Below are 22661 nucleotides of genomic sequence, written 5' to 3' on the forward strand. Positions count from 1 at the left end.
AGCAATGTTTGCTTGTGTCAAAAAAATGTACACAATCGCTTTTGTGTGCTTGTCATTTTTCAAATCTGGAGAAAACATTCTTCCTGTAATTCTGACAGCTCACCAAGTCTCATTTTTTAAGGCCATGTTTGTGTCAGTAAGCTAACCCCTACCACCCGGACCCCCTGGAGAACAGCTGTCTATCAATCTCACGCCTAAAATGACCTACCGACTCGGCGTGTTAGCGTGTGGACGTGGACTCGTGAACTACGAGTGGCCTTGTCACAGAAAAGACGCCGTCTAGTGTGTTGTTTTGTATATTTGTTCTCTCTAATAAAAAAAAAAAACAGTTGCTAGGCAGAATTGAGGAGCCCATTGACAGAATCTAGAAATATTATCAAATCTGGGCAGTTTTGGTAATGCCCCAAAAGTCACCTCTGTAATTTTTGTCTTCTGGTTCTGTACATTTTGATTAAGAAATACTCCAGGAAGAACGCAACTGAGAAAATGAAAATAGAAGAAGGGAAGTTCAACATCAGGCGCCATTGTTTCATTGTCTCCCTCAGTCTCAATCAGAGACAGAAGCCATTTATATGTCATCGCCATAGTTAAACTGTGTCTCTGTAATAACCAGCGAGAGGGCGAAACTTCATATTGGGGGTCACATGAAACAATGATAGGTCGCAGAGTCCAAACAGATCATGACCTCCCCCAACTGCCTCCTGAACAGAATATTATCATGTAGAAGGAAGTGAGAAGTTGACGCGGTGATGTGCACATACACACAAAAAAAAACTTGATGTATCACACACCCTGTTTTCTCAACCCTCCCACACATGGGCACACAAGTCCTCCCTCACAAGCTTTTATGTCAGAAGTTGCTTCTCAGCAAAGACAAGAGAAGCAAAGATTGTTTTTCTCTGGTCACCATGGAAGGGCGTTGGAAACTTCTGCTTCTGGGTGAGTCAAAATTATTTTCTCACATGGAAAATTGTCTGCTTTTAACCAAGTACGCTATAAACATTTTAAATTGGATTGTTAATGTCTTTGGGGGGGATTTCATTAATTTGCTGGCAAATCCATTATTACAATTTGGGGAATTCAACAGATTATAACCCCGACAATTTGTTTTTTTTATCTTTCATTGTGTGTTTATCTTGATGATCATTGCTTTTCTTAATGATTGGCTAAACGAAATAATCTGGTTTTACTCCCTCATAATGAGACAGGTCTTTTCAAATTCTAGACGGACAAAAGTATTGGGACACATGGATGCTGCAGTGAAAAAAAAAACTGTATTTCCTAGTCATTATTCAAAGATTAGACTTAGACTTAGACTCAACTTTATTAATCCCTTGGGATTACTCCTTCAGGGAAATTCAGGCCCCAGCAGTATCCATACCACAGAGCGGGTATACAAAAGACACACAGATGGCATGAGCGCAACTCAATAGGCCCTCATAAGGCTGCCGTACAACGGCGCCACAAAGAAAGCCAGAAAGTGCGAAAGATAAAAGCCATCAAAGCAAAGCAAAAGACAAAAGAAAAAAGTAACAGTGCCCAACCAGCACCCTTCAATATCAGAAAACACCCCAAAACACACAAAATAGCCTCCACGGGGTCCACAAACAGGTGTAAGGGTAGTCCAGTTCAACGGCACCCAATGGACCGTGGTCGTGAATCGGTGAAAACATCACAAAGCAGGCAAACGTGTGAGCAGCGTCCTGGGCACCCAGTCGGGGCACGTGCAGATGGTCACCACGGGGCTAGCACGGCGAAGGTCGCTGGTTCTGACGAGCACGAGGGAGCACAGGGGTCGCGGCTGCAAGGCAAGGGACCCGGTCAGCATCAGCCGGATAAGCAGGAAGCCGTCGTAGATTATTCAAAATAGATGATATAGAAGACAAGTAGGAAAATAGTATTGACACATAATACACCTTTTATATTGTCTGCCAGCTTTATTGGAAGCCCATACAGAATCTTCTTGGAGGCGACAACTTCATCCTCTCATCCCACGCCGGTGCTTTTTATACTGAACAGCGGTCCGGAAAACTCCCCTTTTTAACAAGCCATGTAAAACCCGCTTGTAACCGCTTCCAATTTTCTTTTTCAAGACATTCTACAAGATGTCTGTGTGAGGAAGATTGTTCACCTTCATCCTGCATGGGCTTTGATAGGAAGTTCTACAAAACCAAATTCACTCAAACATAGCTTTTTTTTAATGTTAGCTGCAGTGATTTAATAAAGCAGAGGTGTCAAACTAACCTTCAGAGGGTCATTGTGACTGTCAACTTCTTGTAGTATATGCTACTCAAGAAACTGATGAATAACTAATTTTGAAATCAGACACTAGTAAAAACTATTCAATTATTTTTAAAAAATAGTGCTAGCAATATCTCTATTTTTTAAAAGTGAATACAATTTGTAATTTTAGTATTGACATAAAGTCAATGCACAATTTGTCTTTGCGGGCCACGTAAAATGATGTGGCGGGCCGTATCTGGCCCCCCGGGCCTTGGGTTTGACACCAATGTAATAAAGCCAGCTGTTTCATATGATTGGTCTCAAAAATGAAAAAAAAAAGGAAAAAATTAATGTCTGTATCAAGAAAACTAAGCATTCACACCCATAGTCACATTTATAGATAATTTACACTTATTAGTCATATTATTTTTCTCGAATGTGGGAGGGCACCACATAAACTCCACGCACGAAGGCCACCAGTGTTGCTAGGTAGTTCGAGTCTTACGAAACGGCAACACAATCTAAAAGGAACTGGGAGGAGGTGTGACTCTGCTTTCCATCGAAAAAACTCGTTATCTCATCTGCACAACAGGGTTCTCTGTTCTGCTTTTCTTAAAAAAAAGATAATTATATACTATGACCTCATGGCATGCAGAATCCGCCTGAAAACAAACTTTTTTTTGCAAGCAGCCCAACTTTTAGACAACCACAGAGGACTGATTGTGTGTTTTGAGATGACGTAACTTTTATATATACATATATTCTTTTTAGAGCTGCAGTGCCAGCCGAGGTTTCCTCGCCCATAGGAAGTACTGCGCGGCCTCGCCGATGAGTGATAGTGTGCGCGGCGTATATGGGAACAATCTGAGGAAATGAGGGTGGAGAAATGAGGGCATTTGCCTTTTGACAAAGAGTCTGGCACACTAATCCATGTCAAGCGTATCATTTGACACCTCCGTGGGTGCGTTTATAGATTGATTGAGCGAACGGCGAAAAGATGAAGCGTGGGCGCCACTTTAAGATGCATGTGAAGAGGTGATGAAATGGAGGATGACAGCAATTTCTCATCTTTTCCCTTTCAGCTCTGTGTCTGTCGTCCATCTTGGCGCTGTCAGAGTCCTCGTGCCCCCAGGGATTTGCTCTGGTGGAAGGTGAATGCAATGGTATGAACATTGTTTTCTATTTATTAAATAACCACAGAAAAAAAGTTTCAGCCTACAAAGTCTACTTAGCAACAATTGACAAACATAATTATATATTCGTCTGGATTTTTGCAATTGTTTAGTCTACAGCTTTTTTTATTTGCATTTACACAAAAATATTTGTGCCTCATGAATTCTGCCTAGCAACAATTGACCAACACTTACTGCTTACTGAATGGATTGCTTCAAAATTTTTTACATGATTTATTCTAACATGTCCTATATTAGTCTACACTTTTTTTTTTTTTGTATATCATATTAATATATATTTTTAATCGGGCTTTGGGGCCGAAATTATTGTGCCCCGTTCAAAATCTGCCCAGCAACTACTGAGTCCTTGCAGTGCTACAGAAACGATGATTTATTTGAAATTTTTATTCATTCACCCATGTTTCCCCAAAGATGTAAACGAGTGTGAGCCAGATGAGGACTACCCTAAGAACACGAAACCATGCGGAAACCACGCGCACTGTTACAACACCATTGGCAGCTCCTACTGCACATGCGATGCTGGTTATCAAACCGATATAAAGACAACAAATTTTACCAATCCGTCAACTTTAACATGTCGCGGTAAATCGTTTCCTCAACAATCCAGATTCATTTCAGATTCGTTTTGCAGTTTGTTTCAAATTATTTTTTTTTTCCTCACAGATATAAATGAATGTTGGGAAAACAAAGACATTTGTGGATCGCGACCTTGTATCAACACCGACCCAATGTACCATTGTGGTTGTAATCAGGGATTCGTCCCCAATGTTAATTCTGGCTGCGACGGTAAGATGCCCAATTTGCAATACCGACATCTTTCCTGTTTATAGATTGATGATGTTTGTCCGTACACTGTGTAGATGTGAATGAGTGTCTCGAGGAAAATATCTGCGGGCCTAATGCGATGTGCATCAACACGGTTGGCAGTCATAACTGTGTCTGCAAAGCCGGCTTTGCGACCAAGTCTGGCGAAGTACCTCAGGATCCATGTGAAGGTCAGCAACGTCATGTGACTGCAGTGTGTGTAATCCACGACAAATGTTGCACCGGACAACCTTTATTGAGCCATGACATATTTTATATTAAAAAAAAAATCTCATAAAGATGTCACAAAATAATGGATGGTGTATTACGTACCGTCTCCTAACTAGGATTCAATTGTTTATCCCAAAATGTTGACATTCTATTTTCTCCAGCCGTATGTTCAGTTGATGAGACGAACCACTGTGGAAATGGAACGTGCCACATTGGAGCCAGCGGCGCTTACTGCACGTGCCACACCGGCTTCACCAATTATAAAATCATAGCCGCTCGTTGCACAGGTATTGTTTTTTCCTCCACTCCAGCATCCAGTTCTGGACAATTTATTGAATAAAACTTCTTTGTCATCAGAGTTAGACTGCGATGCATTCAAAGAAGCAGAGAACCTTGAAGAGGTAACTCCACGCAAAAATCCTGGACTTCAAATGTTCTACTTCTTTTTAATTCTCCTTCAATTGTTCTTGTTTAGAATGTCCCCATTGAACAGAATCTGACGATGCTGCTGAAAAAAAGTTGTGTGGCTCTGGCCAAGGGGGCGGAGTCAGAAGACTTGGATGACCAGAAACTACTTTTGGTATTTCTTCTCAGAACATTGCATTAAAAGTTACAAAATAAAAATACTAGGGCACCATCTGTACTATATTCATATATGACAAAATGCTCCAATACTACAACACCGATACTACTCTCCCAGTCTAACATAAGGACAGATGGAGTAGGCAGGTGCAACTTCAGCTGTGTGGGGTCATTTTAAAGTATATTAATGAAATTAATATGTAATGTTCAATAAAAATTGTGTTTTCTCCTCACAGAAACTTTTGGAGGTCATTGACCACCTCTTGTCCACTGGCGCTCTGAATAACACCAGGAAGGTGTCCATCTTTCTGGACCTAGTAGAGAGCGCATTGAGACTGGTGGGACCTCTTGTTAGAGACTCCAGAATAAATAAATCATCCCCCTATACAGGTAATAATGAAAAATATTCAAATGAATTATACATTTTTTAAATATTTCTTGACCAAAACATATTTCCTATATTTCTCTTCAGAACTGGACCTGCTTTCTCTCAAAGGACCCAAGGCACCTCGGGGAGTCCAGATATTACGAACTAAGCTAGTCAAGTTGCAGATTTACTTGGAAACAGTTTCTGGAGATGCTTCCCAATACCCAGGTGGTGATCACGCACGCCTTCAACCACCTTTTATGAAGACTGATTGTTGTGTTTATCTTGTGACTATTTCAGGCTTCGCAAGCGTGTCCTTGCTCAGCTATGTAAACCTGGAAACGTTCACCGACGCCTTCTCCAGTGGGATGAATCCAGAAGCAAACGAAAGATTCATCATCAACTCCAAAGTGGCGACTGTCTCCGTCACAAACACCAACACCAGCCCCCTGGAAAAGCCAGTTATGCTAACTTTTAGCCACCTGACACAGGTAACTATTAACCTTATAAATGTCATTTGTACATCCCCTACATTGGACATCTGTATTGTTTTCGTCCAGGTAAACGGGTATCGGCATGAGTGCGTGTTCTGGAACACCTCCCAGGGGAGCTGGTCTACCGACGGGTGCAAAGCAGTGAAGTCCAACTCTGAAGTCACTGTGTGCTCCTGCAACCACTTGAGCACATTTGCCGTGCTCATGGCCCTCTACGACGTTGAGGTAAACTGATATATTAGAAATACATGATTTGTCATGTATGCATGCTATGTTGAGATGTTCTTCTTTCTCTGGACAGGCAACGTTCGAGTTGCAGATGGTGACCTGGGTGGGATTATCCCTGTCACTAATTTGCCTCCTCATCTGCATCCTGACCTTCTCGCTCATCCGGTCCATCCAAAGCCCCCGGACCACCATCCACTTGCACCTGTGCATTAGCCTCTTTGTCGCCGCCTTCATCTTTCTCGTGGGGATTTCTCGTACAGAGAACCAGGTGAGTGGAAATAATAAATCCTTAACATAAAGTCTGACTTTATTATCATTGATTAACTTCAGGGACCCCTGCAGGGGCCTCAAAATTGAACCCTGTGGAACACCAAATAAGAATGACATGTTCAAAACTGCTGCTGCTGTGTTCATCCTCCAGACTACCTGTGCAGTGATTGCAGGCTTTCTGCATTTCTTCTTCTTGGCTGCATTCTGCTGGATGTGTCTGGAAGGCGTGCAGCTATTCCGGATGGTCATCTTTGTGTTCAACACCAACTTTCCAACCGTCTATATGATGTTGGGGGGCTACGGTGTTCCGGCTGTGATTGTCGTCATCTCCGCTATGGTCAACCACAAAGGATACGGCACCCAAAGATAGTGAGCACAATTTCCATCATCACCTTGGAACTATCTGCTCATTTTAAAACGTGTGTTTGCAGTTGTTGGTTAAATGTGGATTTCATCTGGAGTTTTTTGGGCCCGGCTTGTGTTATCATTGCCGTAAGTACCACAATCATTTCATAAAACCTTCAGAAAATTAGCATGTGCGTATTTGGTCGTATGTAAATGAGTCCAATTGTCCCCCCCTGTTGTTTTCCAGATCAACATATTCTTCTTTCTCATCACGGTGTGGAAGTTGGCGCAGAAATTTTCAAGTCTGAACCCTGACCTGAACACCTTACAGAAAATAAAGTAAGTCAGCAAATGAAAATTGTGAAACATGACACCTTATTTCACCCGCTGCGTTCTTTTGCCGCCCCCTGCAGAGCTTTCACCATCACTGCAGTGGCCCAGCTGTGCGTGCTTGGCACCACGTGGATTTTTGGTTGCTTCCAATTTGAGGAGAGCACCATGGTCATGTCTTACCTGTTCACCATCTTCGCCAGCCTGCAGGGCCTTATGCTTTTTGTGATGCACTGTCTGTTCTCCAAGCAGGTCAGTCACGATGATCATCAGTCAGATGTCATCAAACTAGAATAAGATTTGAACTGGAACTTTGTATGGGTTTTAGGTGAGGGATGAGTATGGAAACCTCCTGTCCAGATTCAGTGGACCGCCAAAGAAACGCTACACTGAATTCAGCTCATTTCCCAGCAGACAGCACGTAAGAACTAATTTAGTTTGGTTTTCAAGACAATTTACACTGAGTATGAAAATAATGTATATATCACATACACTTAATTTAAAAATAACTAATTATTATGACAATATTTATTGAATATGTCATTTTTAAATGACATAAATCGAAAATAAAATTCTGCAAAAATTATCTGTTGCAGTGTAGTCACTGACAAAGCGCGATCTTGAGCGATAGATCACATGGAAGTGAAGCTTTTTTTATCCTGCTGACAGAGCCACCCAGCCTTTGCAGATAATGAACGAGCAATAAAGTTGTCGGGCGGTGACTGATTGTTTTTCTTCCTGTCATCCATCCCAAGGCCTCCAATAGCAGCCAGAACACAGGAGAATCGCACATCTGAGGAGACAAACTCGCAACTGGCCTTCATTTGTAAAATTGGATTCAAACCCAAGAATAATTAAAACCTGTTTTGTCAGGTGCCTCAATCCAGGTACTGTATTTAATGACCCCAGACGATCTCAAATGTATATATTTTTTCTGTATAGTCTGTCAGTATGCCTTATAAATATTGCCCCTAAAAAACAGAGAACAATTTGGGGAGATTTGCATTCTTTTTTTTGTCCATACTGTAGTGAAATTTACTGTGTACTGTCTGCTGTGTTCTACTCCTCCATCTGTTGTGCTGAAATGTATATTTGTGATTGTTTTGAAAAATGGCATTATAAGGTATGAAATTGTTGTTGTTGTTGTTGTTAAGGACACTTGTTTTAATTGTTGTATTGTCTGCCCAGGTGGTTTAAAAATAAAAAAATAAAAAATGAGACAGAAAGGTTTTATTTCTTTATATATGTATATATATATATATATTTATTTATTTATTTATATGCTTCTAAAAATCTAGATACAAAATAAATAAATAAATAAATAAATAAATACATATATATATATATACATGTTTTTTTAAAATTTATTTATTTATTTATTTATTTATTTATTTATTTATTTTTTATCTAGATTTTTAGAAGCAGTTCTGAGAGTGCAAATGGGGCACAAGTTTGCTTGTCACAAAATAATTCACACTCATGTACCACATATCTTTAACTTTAAAAATTAAGAAAAAAAAAAGAAAAGGCCAAAACAGATCAGCTTACAGAAACACTTCTGGCTTGCTTCCCAACAAAAGGGCTAAAATGCAGAAAGTAAACAAGCACGACAGTGACACCCTTCCAATAGAAACCGTTGACTGTGTGGTGTGATTTTCAAAGGTGTGATTGAACAAAAAGACATTCTTGAGGTGGAGAACTTGTTAACCTGGTGGAACACGATTTGACTACAGAACTGCCCCATCTTGTTTAGGGAAAATTGTAAATGAAATACAAACTGCAGTGTCTTTTTTGTTCACAAATGTCCTACATATGACTCCTTGTTGGACTCTGGGATTTGTTTTCTTGGGCCGCAAGAGTACAGGTATGTTCCGATACAGTCAGGGTCAGGTGTCAAGGGAGAAAGTGTGATCGTATCTGTGAGTGATGTTGAAACTGTAGAGCAAGAGGTTGGTGTTACACTGGTTTCCTGTGTTAGTGTTTGCTGGAGTCATTTCCTAATCGTGCGTGCAGCGTTTGTGATGAGATAGTTTGCATTCTAACAACGCGCTTTTTGCATGTGATTACGCACACCATGATGTTTTGACAATCATTTTACAAAAATAAAAATGGTTATCCTTGCAGCTTTAGAACTAGACACGAGAATCATAAAACACTTTTCACTTTTTTATTTCGGGATAGAACTAACATTTTTGTGCAAATTGCTCTACTAAATATAACATTTGTTTTATTTTTCAGAATAAGTATATGTCCTTCTGACAATTTGATAAAACAATTCATGTTGATTTTGCAATTACCTCGGCTCGTAAATAGTTCGCCAAAATACGGTCTTAATAGAGTTCATTCAACTTTGTCGTTTTTCTATTCAGCAAGCATATAACGCCAAAGGAGCAAAGTATTTCAGAGGATGTTCAGTATATTTACGCAACATTTTCGTACGGTATTTAATCTGTGCCATTGGTACCGTTCAGCAACCACAAGCAAATCGATGATATGATCCAATAGGAACAGAGCATTTCTTTGATTAGCATCTAAATCAACCAATAGACGAGCTCTGTACGTCGCCCTCACGCCATGACGGGGCGGGCTTAAACTGCGACCTCCCTGTTAAACATGGAGTACAGAGAGGAGAAAAAAGGCATGACCACCCTAAAAACTTAAAAATGCACATTTAGATGTAGTTTCCGAAGATAGAAACGATGGACTCCTGATTTTAAACGGCCCACTTGGTTCCGGGACTCTTGCGTCGGGCGCCATTTGAAGTGTCGATTAGCTTCTTTTTTTTTTTGTACTGAAACCACGCGAACCGGCGTCATGCGAAAGTGTCACAACTATTGAAGGGAAAAAAAAAAGCTTGTTACTAAATAGGTCCATTTATCTCTTATCGCTAATTATCGGAAACAGGTGATAATATCGTGACCCGCATTGGTTAGGTCCGGGTTATTGGGTGAAAGGTGACACTGAGTTTACTTGAGGTAAGTTCATGTATCGTAATTGTACGCATGAATTAAACTAACCTCAACTCGCGTTAACTTTGGGAAAAGTCCATCATTTTTTATTAGTGTCATTTTACACAAATCTGGATTTTATCTAATACTTATGTAATTATCATTTTTTGTTTTTATATCAGCATCTATCAGTCCTTCATCAATACATCCATTTATTTTCAAATGCCATCTAATCTTTTAGAATGCACAATGCAGCGAGTGTGTCAGCCTCTCTGGGCTCCATTGGGCTGCTGCGTCTTTTCGGACTGTCCTGGACCTGGAGTCTGCTGGCGGGACTCGGGGTGTACCTGGGCACCAGTCGCTGGAAGTATTTCTATGTGGCAGCACGGACCGCCAAAAGAGATGTCACGTAAGACTACTTTTATGTATTTTTCTTTTTATTTTGATGGCTTTCTTGTAAAATTCCGCATGTGTTCTCTTTGTCAGAGGTCTGTGCGTATTACTAAGAGTCAAGATGGCGTTGTGGCGCTACATGCGTGACGGAAGCAACGTCCTCACCATGTTCGCCGAGACGGTGAAACGCAACCCTAACAAGATTGCGCTCATCTACGAGGCCACGGGGGAATCGTGGACCTTCACCCAGCTGGACCAACTGTCCAACTCGGTGGCTCACTGGGCCAGAAATCAGGGTTGGGTCACTGGAGACATCGTGGCTCTCTTTATGGAGAGTCGACCGTTGCAGGTGGCCCTCTGGTTGGGCTTGGCCAAAGTCGGCGTGGAAGCTGCTCTCATCAACTTCAACCTTCGCAAGGACTCACTCCTGCACTGCATTGGAGTGTCTCGATCTCGGGCTATTGTGTTTGGAACCGAGCTTGCTGATGGTAAAAAAAAAATGGAATATGAAAATTAGTCCTTTTAAGCAAAATAATTAACATGAGCTCCTTTATCTATTTATTCTGGCTATCAGCCATCTCCGAGATCAGCACCTCCCTCAGTCAATCCATGGTGAGGTTTTGTACCGGAGACCTCAGCACTCATCACGAGGCCTATCTGGGGGCAACGCACTTGGATCCAATTTTAGCCTCTACTCCGAGGCACTCCCCTTTGCCTTGTGTTAAGCATAAAGGCATGAATGGTAAATAAAAATGGCACATTCATTTTTACATTTTACAAACTAAACATAGAACAGTGAATACATTTTGTCAAAGGAAAGTTAATTTAGCTCAACGTATGAGTTTTTAATTTACATGTCAAGGCACCACTGTAATATCTACATTTTGTTTCGTCAATCTTTTTGCTACCAAATTTTTATGCATTTATATTTTATTATTATTTTTAGACTGGAATCCCCTCGGAGCAAAATGTTGGCAGATGACAGTGAGAGCAGGGAGCATGTGGAGTGAATGTTTAGAAAGTTGGAGACAATCACTGGAATGAAGATTAGCTGGGAAAGGTTTATAAAAAAAAAAAAAAGTGGTCGGCCATGATGCACAGCTTAGACACAGTGGCACTGAAGACATGACAAAAGCCAGAGCTGAAGATGTTGAGGTTCCTTTTAATAGTGATCAGGTTGGCTCGGATCCGAAATGAGCTTCACGCTCAGTGTTTAAAAGCTGTCCGTTGTTGTTGCTCTGATTCTTACTTGCTCTTATCTGTAACTGGTTCTGTTGTTTTCTCCCCTGCAGACTGTTTATTTTACATCTACACCTCTGGCACTACAGGACTACCCAAGGCTGCTATTGTTGTGCACAGTCGGTATGTTGCCCTCGACAAAATGTTCTCCCTTTAAAAAAAAAAAAAAAACCCAAAAATGTTAAAAGCTGAAAGTATGTGTGTTTTTTTTCAGGTACTACAGAATTGTTGCTTTCGGCTACTACGCTTTTCGTATGCGCCAGGATGACATCATCTATGACTGTCTTCCGCTGTATCATTCTGCAGGTATAATAAACTATGCTTTGTCAGCACTTTTTTTCCCCCACCAAGAAGTGCAAGTGATGCCTAAGCCTTCATCTTTGCCAGGTAACATCATGGGCGTCGGCCAGTGTCTGCTCAATGGCCTCACTGTCGTCGTCAAGAAGAAATTCTCCGCAAGTCGTTTCTGGGATGATTGTATCAAGTACAACTGCACCGTAAGAGATTTATATTTCAAGAAGACAGTTTGCGTATAAAGTTTATATTCCATTGAAGCGTCCTTAATTTCATCTCACTTGCAGGTGGTTCAGTATATCGGTGAAATTTGCCGCTACCTCTTGTCTCAGCCGGTGCGTCCGTCGGAAAAGGCCCACAAGGTTCGCTTGGCGGTTGGAAACGGTCTTCGTCCAAGCGTTTGGGAAGCCTTCACCGAACGTTTCGGCGTGACGCAGATCGGCGAGTTCTACGGAGCGACCGAATGCAACTGTAGTATCGCCAACTTGGACGGCAAGGTCAGAATTCACACCGGGTCTTTGTATTATTTGCTCAAATGAAAGAATCTAAGTGAGTTTTCATTCCTAGGTGGGCGCCTGTGGATTCAACAGTCGCATTCTGCCCAACATTTACCCCATCCGTCTGGTCAAAGTGGACGAGAACACCATGGAGCTAGTCCGGGATAGCCGGGGTCTTTGCGTGCCCTGTCAACCCGGTAATTCATACGACCCTTCCCTCGATATGGTAACCAACTTGAACGATGCCCACTGTATTCCATCTGTGTTTTCCAGGTGAGCCAGGCCTCCTGGTTGGCCGCATCAATCAACAGGATCCGCTGAGGCGCTTTGACGGCTACGTGAACCACGAAGCCACTAGCAAGAAAATAGCCCAAAATGTTTTCAAGAAGAATGACTCAGCCTACTTGTCAGGTTAGCAGCACTCCGCTAATATTCATTATTGACAACACTATATTCTGAGTTGAACCTTGATTGTCTCCCGTAGGCGACGTCTTGGTGATGGATGAATTAGGCTACATGTATTTCCGCGACCGCAGCGGCGACACGTTTCGCTGGCGGGGAGAGAACGTGTCCACCATCGAAGTAGAGGGCATACTGAGCAGCCTCTTGGATCAGACCGACGTGGCCGTTTACGGTGTGATAGTGCCAGGTGAGCGCAACGTTAAAGAGAAAATCACTTTTACAGAAAATGTGTCTGAGGGGGAAAAGTAGATTAAGAGTAGGGGCCTCAGGACAGAACCCTGCGGCACACCTGACTAGATAAGAGTTGGATAAATTGAAATTGTAGCATTGTATCCTAATACTTGATCTCCTCCTGATCTCCTCAGGTGTCGAAGGGAAGGCAGGCATGGCCGCCATTGCAGACGGCAACGGCACGTTCGACCTCGACGCATTCCTGCAGAAGGTCCAGGCGGCTCTCCCGCCGTACGCTCGGCCGGTGTTCCTACGACTCTCGCCGAGCGTCGACACCACGGGTAAACCACCACCACAGAGCTCCCATTTGCGAAGCACAAAGTCTTAAAGAATATCATTTCTTCCACTTCCCCAATAGGTACCTTCAAAATCCAAAAAACAAGGCTTCAGAGGGAAGGCTACGACCCACGACTCACAAGCGACCGGCTCTACTTCTTAAACGTGAAAGCCGGCCGCTACGTTCCTGTAGACGACGAGCTCTTTATTGCCATAATGGAGGCCCGAGTGCATTTATGACGTGGAAGTCCGGAATTGTAACCATTCAGGGAGCAGATTTGACAAGACTACTCACCAAGGCACCACTGTTACAGGTGATTCCTTTTGTTTATTTTTTTAACACTGTAAGAGTAAAATGCCGCATCACATGAGGGCATTGATAACCTCTTCCACCTCACCGAGCTTTTGCTGCACATACTTGAGCGCCATCCTGATTTAAGAGATAAATCCGGTAGCTTGGTCAACTTTGTCGCAAAGAGGTAGCAGTTAATCTCGTGGGGTTTAGCGACGCCATGATGGGGGTCGCAAGGTCAACTGCTAATGTTTTTAACGCCGTAGATGGAGAAAAAAAAAAATCATGTCCACATGACTCAAAAGCAACACTTAATAATGTGCCTTATGTAAAAAAAAAAAAAAAGAAGTGGAATTTTATGAGAAAAAAGTTGTTGTTTTTTAATATGTCACCTATTGGTGCCCTCATTACATGTAACATGTCTAAAACCTTTAGTGACATCATCAGCTGACAAAGATTTAATATAGAAATCATCAGCTCTTGTGCGAACTCCAATTAAAAATCCTATCCTATAAAATGTGCCTTGAGTTAGTTTCATGTTATTTTAAAATTGTGGCTCTCGAAGTGTGGTTGTAGTGTGCCTGAAAAATTATGAAGAAAGAGTAGTTGGACACTAGTAAGTTAAGGTGGCGTCCTTGTCAGGAATCTTTTTGTTTTATTTAAAGTTAACCTTTCCACGCCTACTGCATAGGAATTCAAACTCAATACGAGTACTTTTTGCCACTTGATGGTAGCTGACGCCGCGTGCCCACAATTGTCTCGTGTAAGAACAAAGACTGGATTCTTCGTCTGATTCGGCTGCTGTCTTAGCTCGTGCGTGAGGAGGGATCAGTCGGTCGAAAGAGTCAATCTAGCGGGCAAGATCGTCAGCGGGTGTTCTTTGCAAGCGGTGCAAAAGTAAGGAAAGGCTTTGGCCGTGAAGACGTCTGTGAAGGTGTAGAGCGGCTCCCTTTCCGGGGGGCTGTAAAAGGCCACCTTGCCTCGGTCCATGTCCAGCAGTACCTTGATCATGTCCGGCTTAGACTTCATATTGAGCGGTTCCCACGGCGCCGTGCACGCCTTATACTCGTCGTTGCGAAAGCGTATTGTCCAGAAGCCCTCCGCTGGCGTCAGCACGTGCTTGCCCTTGCGGTTGATGGACTCGCTGGCCACGCCCACCACCCAGTAGGTGTTGTCCTTTACCTCCACGGTCCAGCTATGGCGACCCTCCGTGTAGCCCTCGGCGCCTAGCATCTCGGCGCTAATGTCGAAACGTTCCGGGTTGTTGGGGACTTTGAAGTTCTGTGTTGAATTCTGGACCGCTGTCAAGTCCTCAGACAGGATGAAGCAGTTGGCAGCTGTGTTGGGATCCACGATGACGGGACCTTGAAGTGGACACTTTGTTAGACTTAACATAATTTGGTTTCCGAGTATCGGTTATCAAAATTGTTGCCAATGGTTTTGAAAAAAAAAAAAAAAACTCCATAGGGGCGGGGCTTAATTTTACATGTACTTGTAACTACAAAGCGAAGCGTGGAGAGTCTCTGTTGTCAAATTTAAAATATTGAAAATAAATAGAAATCAATAAAAAAATATTATTACAACTATTTAAAAAAATATGAAATATACCAATTGTGACATAGGAGTTGCTATTTTTTTTTTATGAATAACTTACTATATTTAACTATTTTCTTCATTTTCTCCCACACTTGGTACTTCAGTGTGCCGATATGCTTTGCCACGTCAATCAGAGCATCAAACATTTCTTCTGGCTCGCAGCAGCTTATCCAGGTTCTGCAAATATTGAAAATGAGTCATGCGCACATCCTCGTTTGATTCATAACTTTAACAAAAGTGAGTCTCACCTCCTTATTATGTCCTTGTAATTCTGTGAACAAAAATGACCACACATCGTTTTTTGAGGCAATTTTGAATTTTTTTTAAATATTGGTCGTCCCTACCTTAAGGAAGTGAATATCTTGCATTTCCATCTCCCTCTCCACTAAGCTGATCACTCTGGAGAGCGAGACCAACTCTTGGTCCAAATCGTCGATCCTCTGCTGGATGATCAGGCTCTTTGTAGCCTCCTCGTTCTTCAGGGCCGACAGCCTGGCCTCCTCCTGCTCCCTCAGGAATAGGTGGAGCGCCTCAAATTCCATCTTGATCTGCCTTTCCGTGTTCTCCAACTGGATCTGCGTAAGAGAGACGCGCCTCAAAGCTTAAAACGTCCCTCTTCAAATTTCTGACATTTCTGACAACTGGATTTCACCCAACTCAAAGATGAGTACCTTGACGTGCTCCTGCATGTCCTCGCATACAATTTTGGCCTCCTTGTACTGCTGTAACTTCTCCTTCAAAGGCAGCAGGGCTCCCTTCAGCTCTTCCTATGAAAGTCAGTTGACCGCAAGGTCAGTAAGCTGCTGGTGGCGGACGGCGGCGCCAAATAATTGGGTCACATCTGTGTGAATGGCTCAAGCACAGCCTGGTGACAAGCGTGAAGCTCAACTCACGCTGCTCAGACCAAGTGAGTATTCTTTTCACATTAGTAGGCGCATGTCTCACTCTTGATAGAGGCCCAGCAGGCAGAATGGGATGAGCTATCATAAAAAAAAAGTGCACGGGGGCTCGGATTTCAGGACCCCAGCAGCCACGCTAAACCCTAAAATATCAATCTATTATTAGAATGGCAATAATCTGATAACCATCATCATGGATATTCAAGAAATGCCATGGCTGTGTGATTGATAGCTATGTCGATGCCACGATACATGCAGTTAAAAGTACTTTAGTGTGAGTTTATAATTTATTTTTATTATTATTTATAATTATATATTATAATTATTCATGTACAAGGATCAAAATATCAAAATAATGTGGAAAAAATCATTTATAATCATTCTAAAATAGAAAAAATCAATAAGTAAAATAAAAACTAAAATGCCAGACAAAATAAATAAGGAAATGTAACAACTAGAAAATAAAAAGTACACATTTAAATCATTTATTAAAAAAAAGAAAATGGTTTGATATTAATGTTAGAATATTTAAAAAAGAATTAAAAATCCAAACAATTTAAATTAATTATACCAAAAATGTAAAAATAATGATATTAAAGTAAAATAATTATAAATACAAAATAGTATTTTTTACATCAAAAAGACAAATAGTAAAGTTTAAACAAATGCTAGAGGAATTAAAAAATAATTAAAAATCCAAACAATTTAAATTAATTATACCAAAAATGTAATAATAATGATATTAAAGTAAAATAATTATAAATACAAAATAGTATTTTTTACATCAAAAAGACAAATAGTAAAGTTTAAACAAATGCTAGAGGAATGAGTACAAATACAAATTCTAATTAAAATCCAAGTATAAATAATTAAAAAAGTACAATTGCATATAAAGACTGCATAAGTCCACATCTAATAAATCACTGCGTATCATTTAAATATATAATGTTAGTGTGCCATTCACAGATGATGTGCTCCCACCATGTGCCCCGCTTACCTTACAGTCATGTGCCCCCTCTCCAATGGGGTAAAGCCTGTGCCCCCCGTGGGCCCCACCTTTAGCGCAAGCCCCGCAGATGGGCTCCAGGTCTTCCAAGCAGAAGAGCGTGAGCTTCTGCCCGTGCTCGCCGCACGCATCAGGGTCGCTCCTAGATCTGCTGTCTGTCGAGAAGGCCTCGCGGGCCCTCCCCAGCACCATTTGGTCCATGGATCGAAAAGGAATCTTGAGCTGTCGCTCTGCGTCCTGCCTAGCTGTCTTTCCGGGAAGCCTGTCAGAGAGCCAATGTAGTCACTCAGAGTTAAGTCCGGCAAGGTCAACCTCTCAGTGAGGTAGTCCGGCGACCATGAGCAAGGCAGGGGCTGGCCACTCCCACACCGACACGCCCCCCTAAATTCAGGACAACCTCCATCTTTAAGCCCCGAAATAAGTGTTAAGACCCTGGCTCCCAAAAGCGTATCTCATGTCGGCTGGCGTTGTCCGACTATGCGCATCGCACGTTCTCGAATCAACACGGCGCATGAAAATAGAACAGAGGCTTTGTTCACGAGGTAGCGTGTCAGGCTATGACAGGGAAGAATTGGTGACGCTGGAATATTTGCCGTGATTGCTTCTATGATATCTGAGAAGAGTGATGAAAAAAGCTGGCGACCCGCAACACGCTACTCGTCGCTCATGTGAGACGCAGATTAATAGGGATTTAATTGTTGTTGGCGAAATGTGCTGAGTATTCGCGCTCAATAAAATTTATAAATATAGACATGACAAATCCATTTCCGTGTCACAAGCCAGCGAGACACACCCGAGCGCCGTCGGTTTTACAATAAACCATATTTAGAATTTCATGTGTTCCTGTGTTGCATATGTATATATTTGATATTTTTTAGCATAATATAGATCCTTTAAGATCACAAAAACATGATATTTAAATAAGAGGGTGTGCAGACTTTTTATAAATTAGGCCAACAAAATATGAGAATCTCAAGTCTTATTCTGCCTTAAAACCACAACAACCATATTTTTAAAAAGGCCATTGAAACGAAAGATTCTTATCCTGGCTCACAGTGTAATCCAGTATTTTGTTGTGGAAGCAAATTACAAGAACTGACGCACTCCCCAAAATAGGACGCTAACGTAGAGATGGGACACTTGGGCGGTGGGGTTCAAATTCTTACCACTAATGGAGTGTATAGCAGACAAAGTACTATTTAAGGATGAGCCCGCCACTTTAAAAGCAGGCAGGTGAAGCAAAAACAATGCACGGTGTCGTCTAGAAACTATTTAGTCCTAATTTTAGGTCCTGCGTTTTTTTATTTTTTATTAGAGCTTCGCCAGTGCCAAATGCATTCCTATGTGATGACGCACGAGTAATGGAAGCCTTCCACTCCGCGCGTGTCCAATCAGGCTACTTGGAGTGCATTCTGTCGGTGAAAGCTTAATCTGTACTCATCATGGCGGACCAAATTTGTCGTCTTGTCAGCACGAGTGACGGGGCAAAGGTTCAGAGATAATGTAGCCGACATGATAACTGACAGGAGTCAACAGATGGAGGTCACAATGGAACCATGTGATGTCTGCCAGCCAATCAGCAAATAGTAATAAAATGCAATACATAGGAGTGGATGCCGAAGTTTACAAATGTGACACTTTATTAATGAGCCAATATAAAGCATTCCCGCTCATTAAAATCTGCGGTTGCAAAAGTGTACACACCCTCTCATAACCAGCATTTTGGGTGTTCAGAATTAACTAATCGCCGCCAAATTTGTTTTACATTACCTCAAATGAAGCCTAAATAACCTTTTCCTGTTCTTGTAGGTTTTTCCTGACTTTTTTTAGTCACATCTTTGAGCAGAAGACTCTTTGTATCCACTGAGTCCAAGTGTGAATGCTTGATGACGTGCTAGTCACGCTAAAAAAAAAAATATTGAGCATCGCGATTAGGCGCGGGATGAAGAGTAACAGAAAAAGATTGACACCAGAACTAGCTCTTCTTGTCTTTTTCGAGTTTTATTTGCTTTTTGGTTAAGGGCACGTCGAGCATCACGTGTGTTCTAGCTTTATTGGCAACTTTACACACAAATAACGCCAAAAGCCAAGGAATATATTAGCATTAAAAAGACAAACAAAGAGTGAATGTTAGGCCAGCTGTTGCTATAAAACTAGCGGTGTGTAACAAGAATAAAAGGCATACCGAGAATATATACCCCGTCTTACATGGAAAAGTTAATCTGGCTCACAGCTCTGAACATGTGACGCATAGCTCACATGACAATAAATCATCATTGTGCTCAATGGCATGAAATGTTTCGCTTGAAATACATGGAATGGAACAAGTGAATTTAGAAACAGGAGGGGAAAAAATACTTCATACTATACTTCGTACCGCCTGACAGAAAAACTCATGATGATTGTGGTACGGCGAGTCACAACGTTGTTTTCATTCACAAAGGGCAGCAGTGTAAGACTTTGTCACAAAAAGTAAAAAAAAAAAAAAATGAAGGCAAAGCACCTTCTAAAAAAAAAAAAAAAAATCAGTCGATACACCACAGCAAACCACAATAATAAACATTGAGAAATGTATTGAATTATTGATAATTCAGTAAATGACAGTGAATTAGTTTTCATGCACTTTAACCAAAACAACAAAAAGAGTAATGAGGACCAAAAAAGAAAGACAGGTGAACTGAACATTCTCGTCATGCCAGTGTATGTACAAGCTTCATAATCTCATATTTGGTTCCAGTCAGCAAGTTTTTTTTTTTTCCAGTATGGGGGTGACCTCATATCAGCTTCCTGTCAGGCGGCTCGGCCACACGTCCCGAGCGCTGGTGCCGTACCTCCAGGTGTTGACCCTGCACGCAGTCAAAGTGGCGAAGTAGTTCACCGTAGTCCACGTGGGCGTGCGGGGCGCGCTTGTGCTCCACATCGGTTTCCTTGGCGTCGGCGCGCTTGGGCCCGTCCACCGTCCGCATGAGCTCCGGGTTGGGCACGCATTGCAGGCGGTGCGAGAGCAGCTGGAAAGCCTGGCTCTGCGGAAGAAGCATCAGCAGTCCGTACAGCGCCTTGATCAGGTATGGGTTGCTCTCCACGTCCAGCAGTTGGAGGCGCAAGTAAGTGAAGATGGGGCTTTCCACCAGCTGCACCAGCTTGTCCACCTCCATCAGGAAGTCAACAGTCACCTCCAGCCCGCCGAACTTTTGGATGAGATCATAGGCGTGTTTGTAGTTCTGCGTGAGGAAGCAGAGCGACACGGTGGCGACGGGGTTGTGGCACCACGAGCGGTAGAGGCAGCAGAAGAGCGCGCAGCTCTCGGCCGTGCGCAGATCTTTCAGCTGGTTGCGTAGCTGGAAGAGCTCGGCCGATGTGAGCAGGATGGTGTTGAGCGTCTGCACCATGGTGGAGGCGAACTTCAGGTCCTCCTCCTTGAGGAGGATGTCCGCCATGGAGTGGAAGATGTTCTCGGCGTGGAGGAGCAGGCAGAGCTGGCGGATAATGAAGGCCCCTCGGCTCTCCAACAGCTTCCTCTCGGCGCTGAAGCGTTTCAGGAGGTTTATCATGAACTTGTAAAAGTAGGAGTTCATGCTCGGGGTGGATGGGGAGGATTCGGCACCCCCGGTCTTAGCCGCCTTGTTCGGCACTTTGAGCGCGGGTCCGTTGTCGACACCGTCGCAGGTCACCGCCGGATACGTCTGCCCGGCAGGCGACGACGCAATCTCGGCCAAGACCTCCAGATCTTTGAGTATGACCTCGTCCGACTCGTCCGAGAGGGTCTTGAGCAACATGGGGAAGAGGCTGTCTGTGTGACGGAACATCTTGCGTGGAGTTTTGATGTAGAGGTGGTAGAGCCACTTGAGCACGGCGATGCGCGTCATCATGCCTGTAGAAGTGTCGTGGAGGTGGCGATCCAGCACCTGCACGATACCGTCCAAGTCTAGGGTCACCTGAGACCTGTCGCTGCTCGCGGGGGTGAAGAAGCTGATGCTGCTGAAGCCCACTGCTTCCTGTGACGTGTTCAGCACGTCACCGCTGCCATCGTCAACCTTGTCTTCTCTCGACGGCGACTCGACACTTCCGCTTCTCTCCTCTTCTTCATCCTCGTCGTCCTCAGGAGTGACGAGCTTCATTAAACTGTAGTTACAGGCGCTCGCCGCCTCCTTGGTGTTCTTCTTGCGGTCGTCGTAGGAGAGGCACGGCAGAACTGCAGTGAGGATCCCCGACGAATACGGCAGCACCGCACGGCCGGCCAGCTGGATGAACTCCCTCATCCACGTCATGGCGGTCAGCTGGATGAGGTCATTGGTCACCTTGGTCTCATCCGCCACCTGGCAATGGATGACCAGGATGTTGGCCATCTCAGCAAACTTCACACTGGACGGCGTCTTCTTGATCTCTTTCAGAAACTCGCCAAGCACCACCTCGCACGTCCGGCGGATCTCCTTGCTGTTGTCCCCCAGAATCTGGAAGAGGCCATCCAGGATCTCGGGGAGATAGTGCAGCAGGTTGATGTCCGGTACGGACTCCAAGACATGGATCCAGGAGATGATGAACTGCCGGGCGTACTGGTTGTTGGAGTAAATGCGCTCTCTTAGTAGAGGTACAAATGCAACGAGGTCGAACTTGTTGCTTTCAGTCACAATGTCCTTCAGGAGCCGGTCCAAAAGTTCTGAGCCACTTTTGACATTGGGGTCCGGATCAGCCGCAAGCTTGCTCAGCCCATCAAAAAGGAGATTGAAATGGGGCAGAACTGCGCCCCTGGCCACCTTGACTATATTATAGAGAGCCTCGCAGGCGTAGTAACGCAGGCGGCTGTCGGAGTCGTTAAAACAAGTGAGGACCGGCTCGATGAGCTCCTTCAAATACAGACCCGAGTCTTTACCCAGCGCTATGGAGCACGCAGCCAAACCGATGAGTCCTCCCTTGCGACTGTGCGGGTGCTGAGACAAAGCGAACTCCGAGGCCAGGATCTGGATGACGTGTCGGATCTGAGTGGAGTTGTTCTGAGCCACGAACTCGCGCACCAGCTTCTCGATTTCCAGGGCCGCCACCTTCCTCTTCTCGTACAGTTTATCATTCAGAGCCCGGACGATGTTAGGCGTCAGCGGCGTAAAGTCCTTCTCCGTGTTCATGATCGCAGCGGAGATCCGAGCAAAAGTCTTTGTATATGTGTAGTCCCTTTGATGGTTAGGGGAAATAGGGAGAGAAACAATGCATTTAGAAGAATTTGTCACGGGGAACGAGACGTTAAGAGAACCAGGAAGCGGCAAGTAAATGCGACGCAGCTGACCGGTTGCTTCCGGCGGAAAGGAATACGTCACGTTTAGCGAACACAATTTTTTTTTTTGTACTTATTCATTTTATGTATTAAGAATAACGTAATGAACTAAACACAATTTTATACGTGTATTTTATTTTGTTTATTCTTGCATTAACTCCCGTCCTACACTCCAGTAGCGGTAATGCACGTGAC

At 43.2% G+C, this 22661-nt stretch overlaps 4 protein-coding genes across 8 annotated transcripts; 2 read left to right on the forward strand and 2 right to left on the reverse strand.

The window, feature by feature from the left end:
- The first annotated feature begins 783 nt into the window (after positions 1-783).
- LOC125983820 (adhesion G protein-coupled receptor E5) lies at positions 784-8287 on the forward strand. Of its 3 annotated transcripts, none has more exons than XM_049745448.1 (19): positions 784-939; positions 3306-3386; positions 3828-3998; positions 4080-4202; positions 4277-4411; positions 4613-4738; positions 4809-4852; positions 4927-5031; positions 5270-5423; positions 5506-5628; positions 5701-5891; positions 5961-6119; positions 6196-6390; positions 6544-6761; positions 6824-6884; positions 6985-7076; positions 7151-7319; positions 7396-7488; positions 7823-8287. In XM_049745448.1, exons 1-19 carry the CDS (start codon positions 816-818, stop codon positions 7862-7864), a joined length of 2406 nt encoding a protein of 801 aa, XP_049601405.1. In that variant the 5' UTR covers positions 784-815; the 3' UTR covers positions 7865-8287. The 3 variants fall into 3 exon arrangements, with proteins under 3 accessions (XP_049601405.1, XP_049601406.1, XP_049601407.1); XM_049745449.1 differs by having other exon boundaries at positions 4945-5031; XM_049745450.2 differs by lacking the exon at positions 784-939 and adding an exon at positions 3026-3184.
- A 472-nt stretch (positions 8288-8759) lies between these two features.
- On the forward strand, positions 8760-14216 carry slc27a1a (solute carrier family 27 member 1a). Of its 2 annotated transcripts, none has more exons than XM_049745478.2 (13): positions 8760-8931; positions 10257-10424; positions 10502-10896; positions 10983-11150; positions 11701-11770; positions 11862-11953; positions 12035-12144; positions 12229-12438; positions 12509-12635; positions 12712-12849; positions 12923-13087; positions 13266-13412; positions 13490-14216. In XM_049745478.2, exons 2-13 carry the CDS (start codon positions 10258-10260, stop codon positions 13645-13647), a joined length of 1947 nt encoding a protein of 648 aa, XP_049601435.1. In that variant the 5' UTR covers positions 8760-8931; position 10257; the 3' UTR covers positions 13648-14216. The 2 variants fall into 2 exon arrangements, with proteins under 2 accessions (XP_049601435.1, XP_049601436.1); XM_049745479.2 differs by lacking the exon at positions 8760-8931 and adding an exon at positions 9657-10042.
- On the reverse strand, positions 14024-17849 carry trim35-13 (tripartite motif containing 35-13). Of its 2 annotated transcripts, XR_007486806.2 has the most exons (7): positions 17192-17849; positions 15967-16062; positions 15640-15870; positions 15544-15566; positions 15354-15472; positions 14477-15063; positions 14024-14280 (listed from the first exon to the last, which is right to left on the reverse strand). XR_007486806.2 is itself a non-coding variant. In XM_049745573.2 (6 exons), the coding sequence occupies exons 1-6, from the start codon at positions 17399-17401 to the stop codon at positions 14528-14530; spliced, it is 1215 nt and encodes a 404-aa protein (XP_049601530.1). In that variant the 5' UTR covers positions 17402-17849; the 3' UTR covers positions 14321-14527. The 2 variants fall into 2 exon arrangements, 1 of the variants encoding a protein (XP_049601530.1); XM_049745573.2 differs by lacking the exon at positions 14024-14280 and having other exon boundaries at positions 14321-15063.
- A 969-nt stretch (positions 17850-18818) lies between these two features.
- vac14 (vac14 homolog (S. cerevisiae)) lies at positions 18819-22495 on the reverse strand. The gene has a single exon (XM_049745462.1). It carries the CDS (start codon positions 22318-22320, stop codon positions 19975-19977), a length of 2346 nt encoding a protein of 781 aa, XP_049601419.1. The 5' UTR covers positions 22321-22495; the 3' UTR covers positions 18819-19974.
- Positions 22496-22661: the final 166 nt, after the last annotated feature.

Source organism: Syngnathus scovelli, chromosome 16 (assembly GCF_024217435.2).
Source record: "Syngnathus scovelli strain Florida chromosome 16, RoL_Ssco_1.2, whole genome shotgun sequence".
Classification (NCBI taxonomy): domain Eukaryota; kingdom Metazoa; phylum Chordata; class Actinopteri; order Syngnathiformes; family Syngnathidae; genus Syngnathus; species Syngnathus scovelli.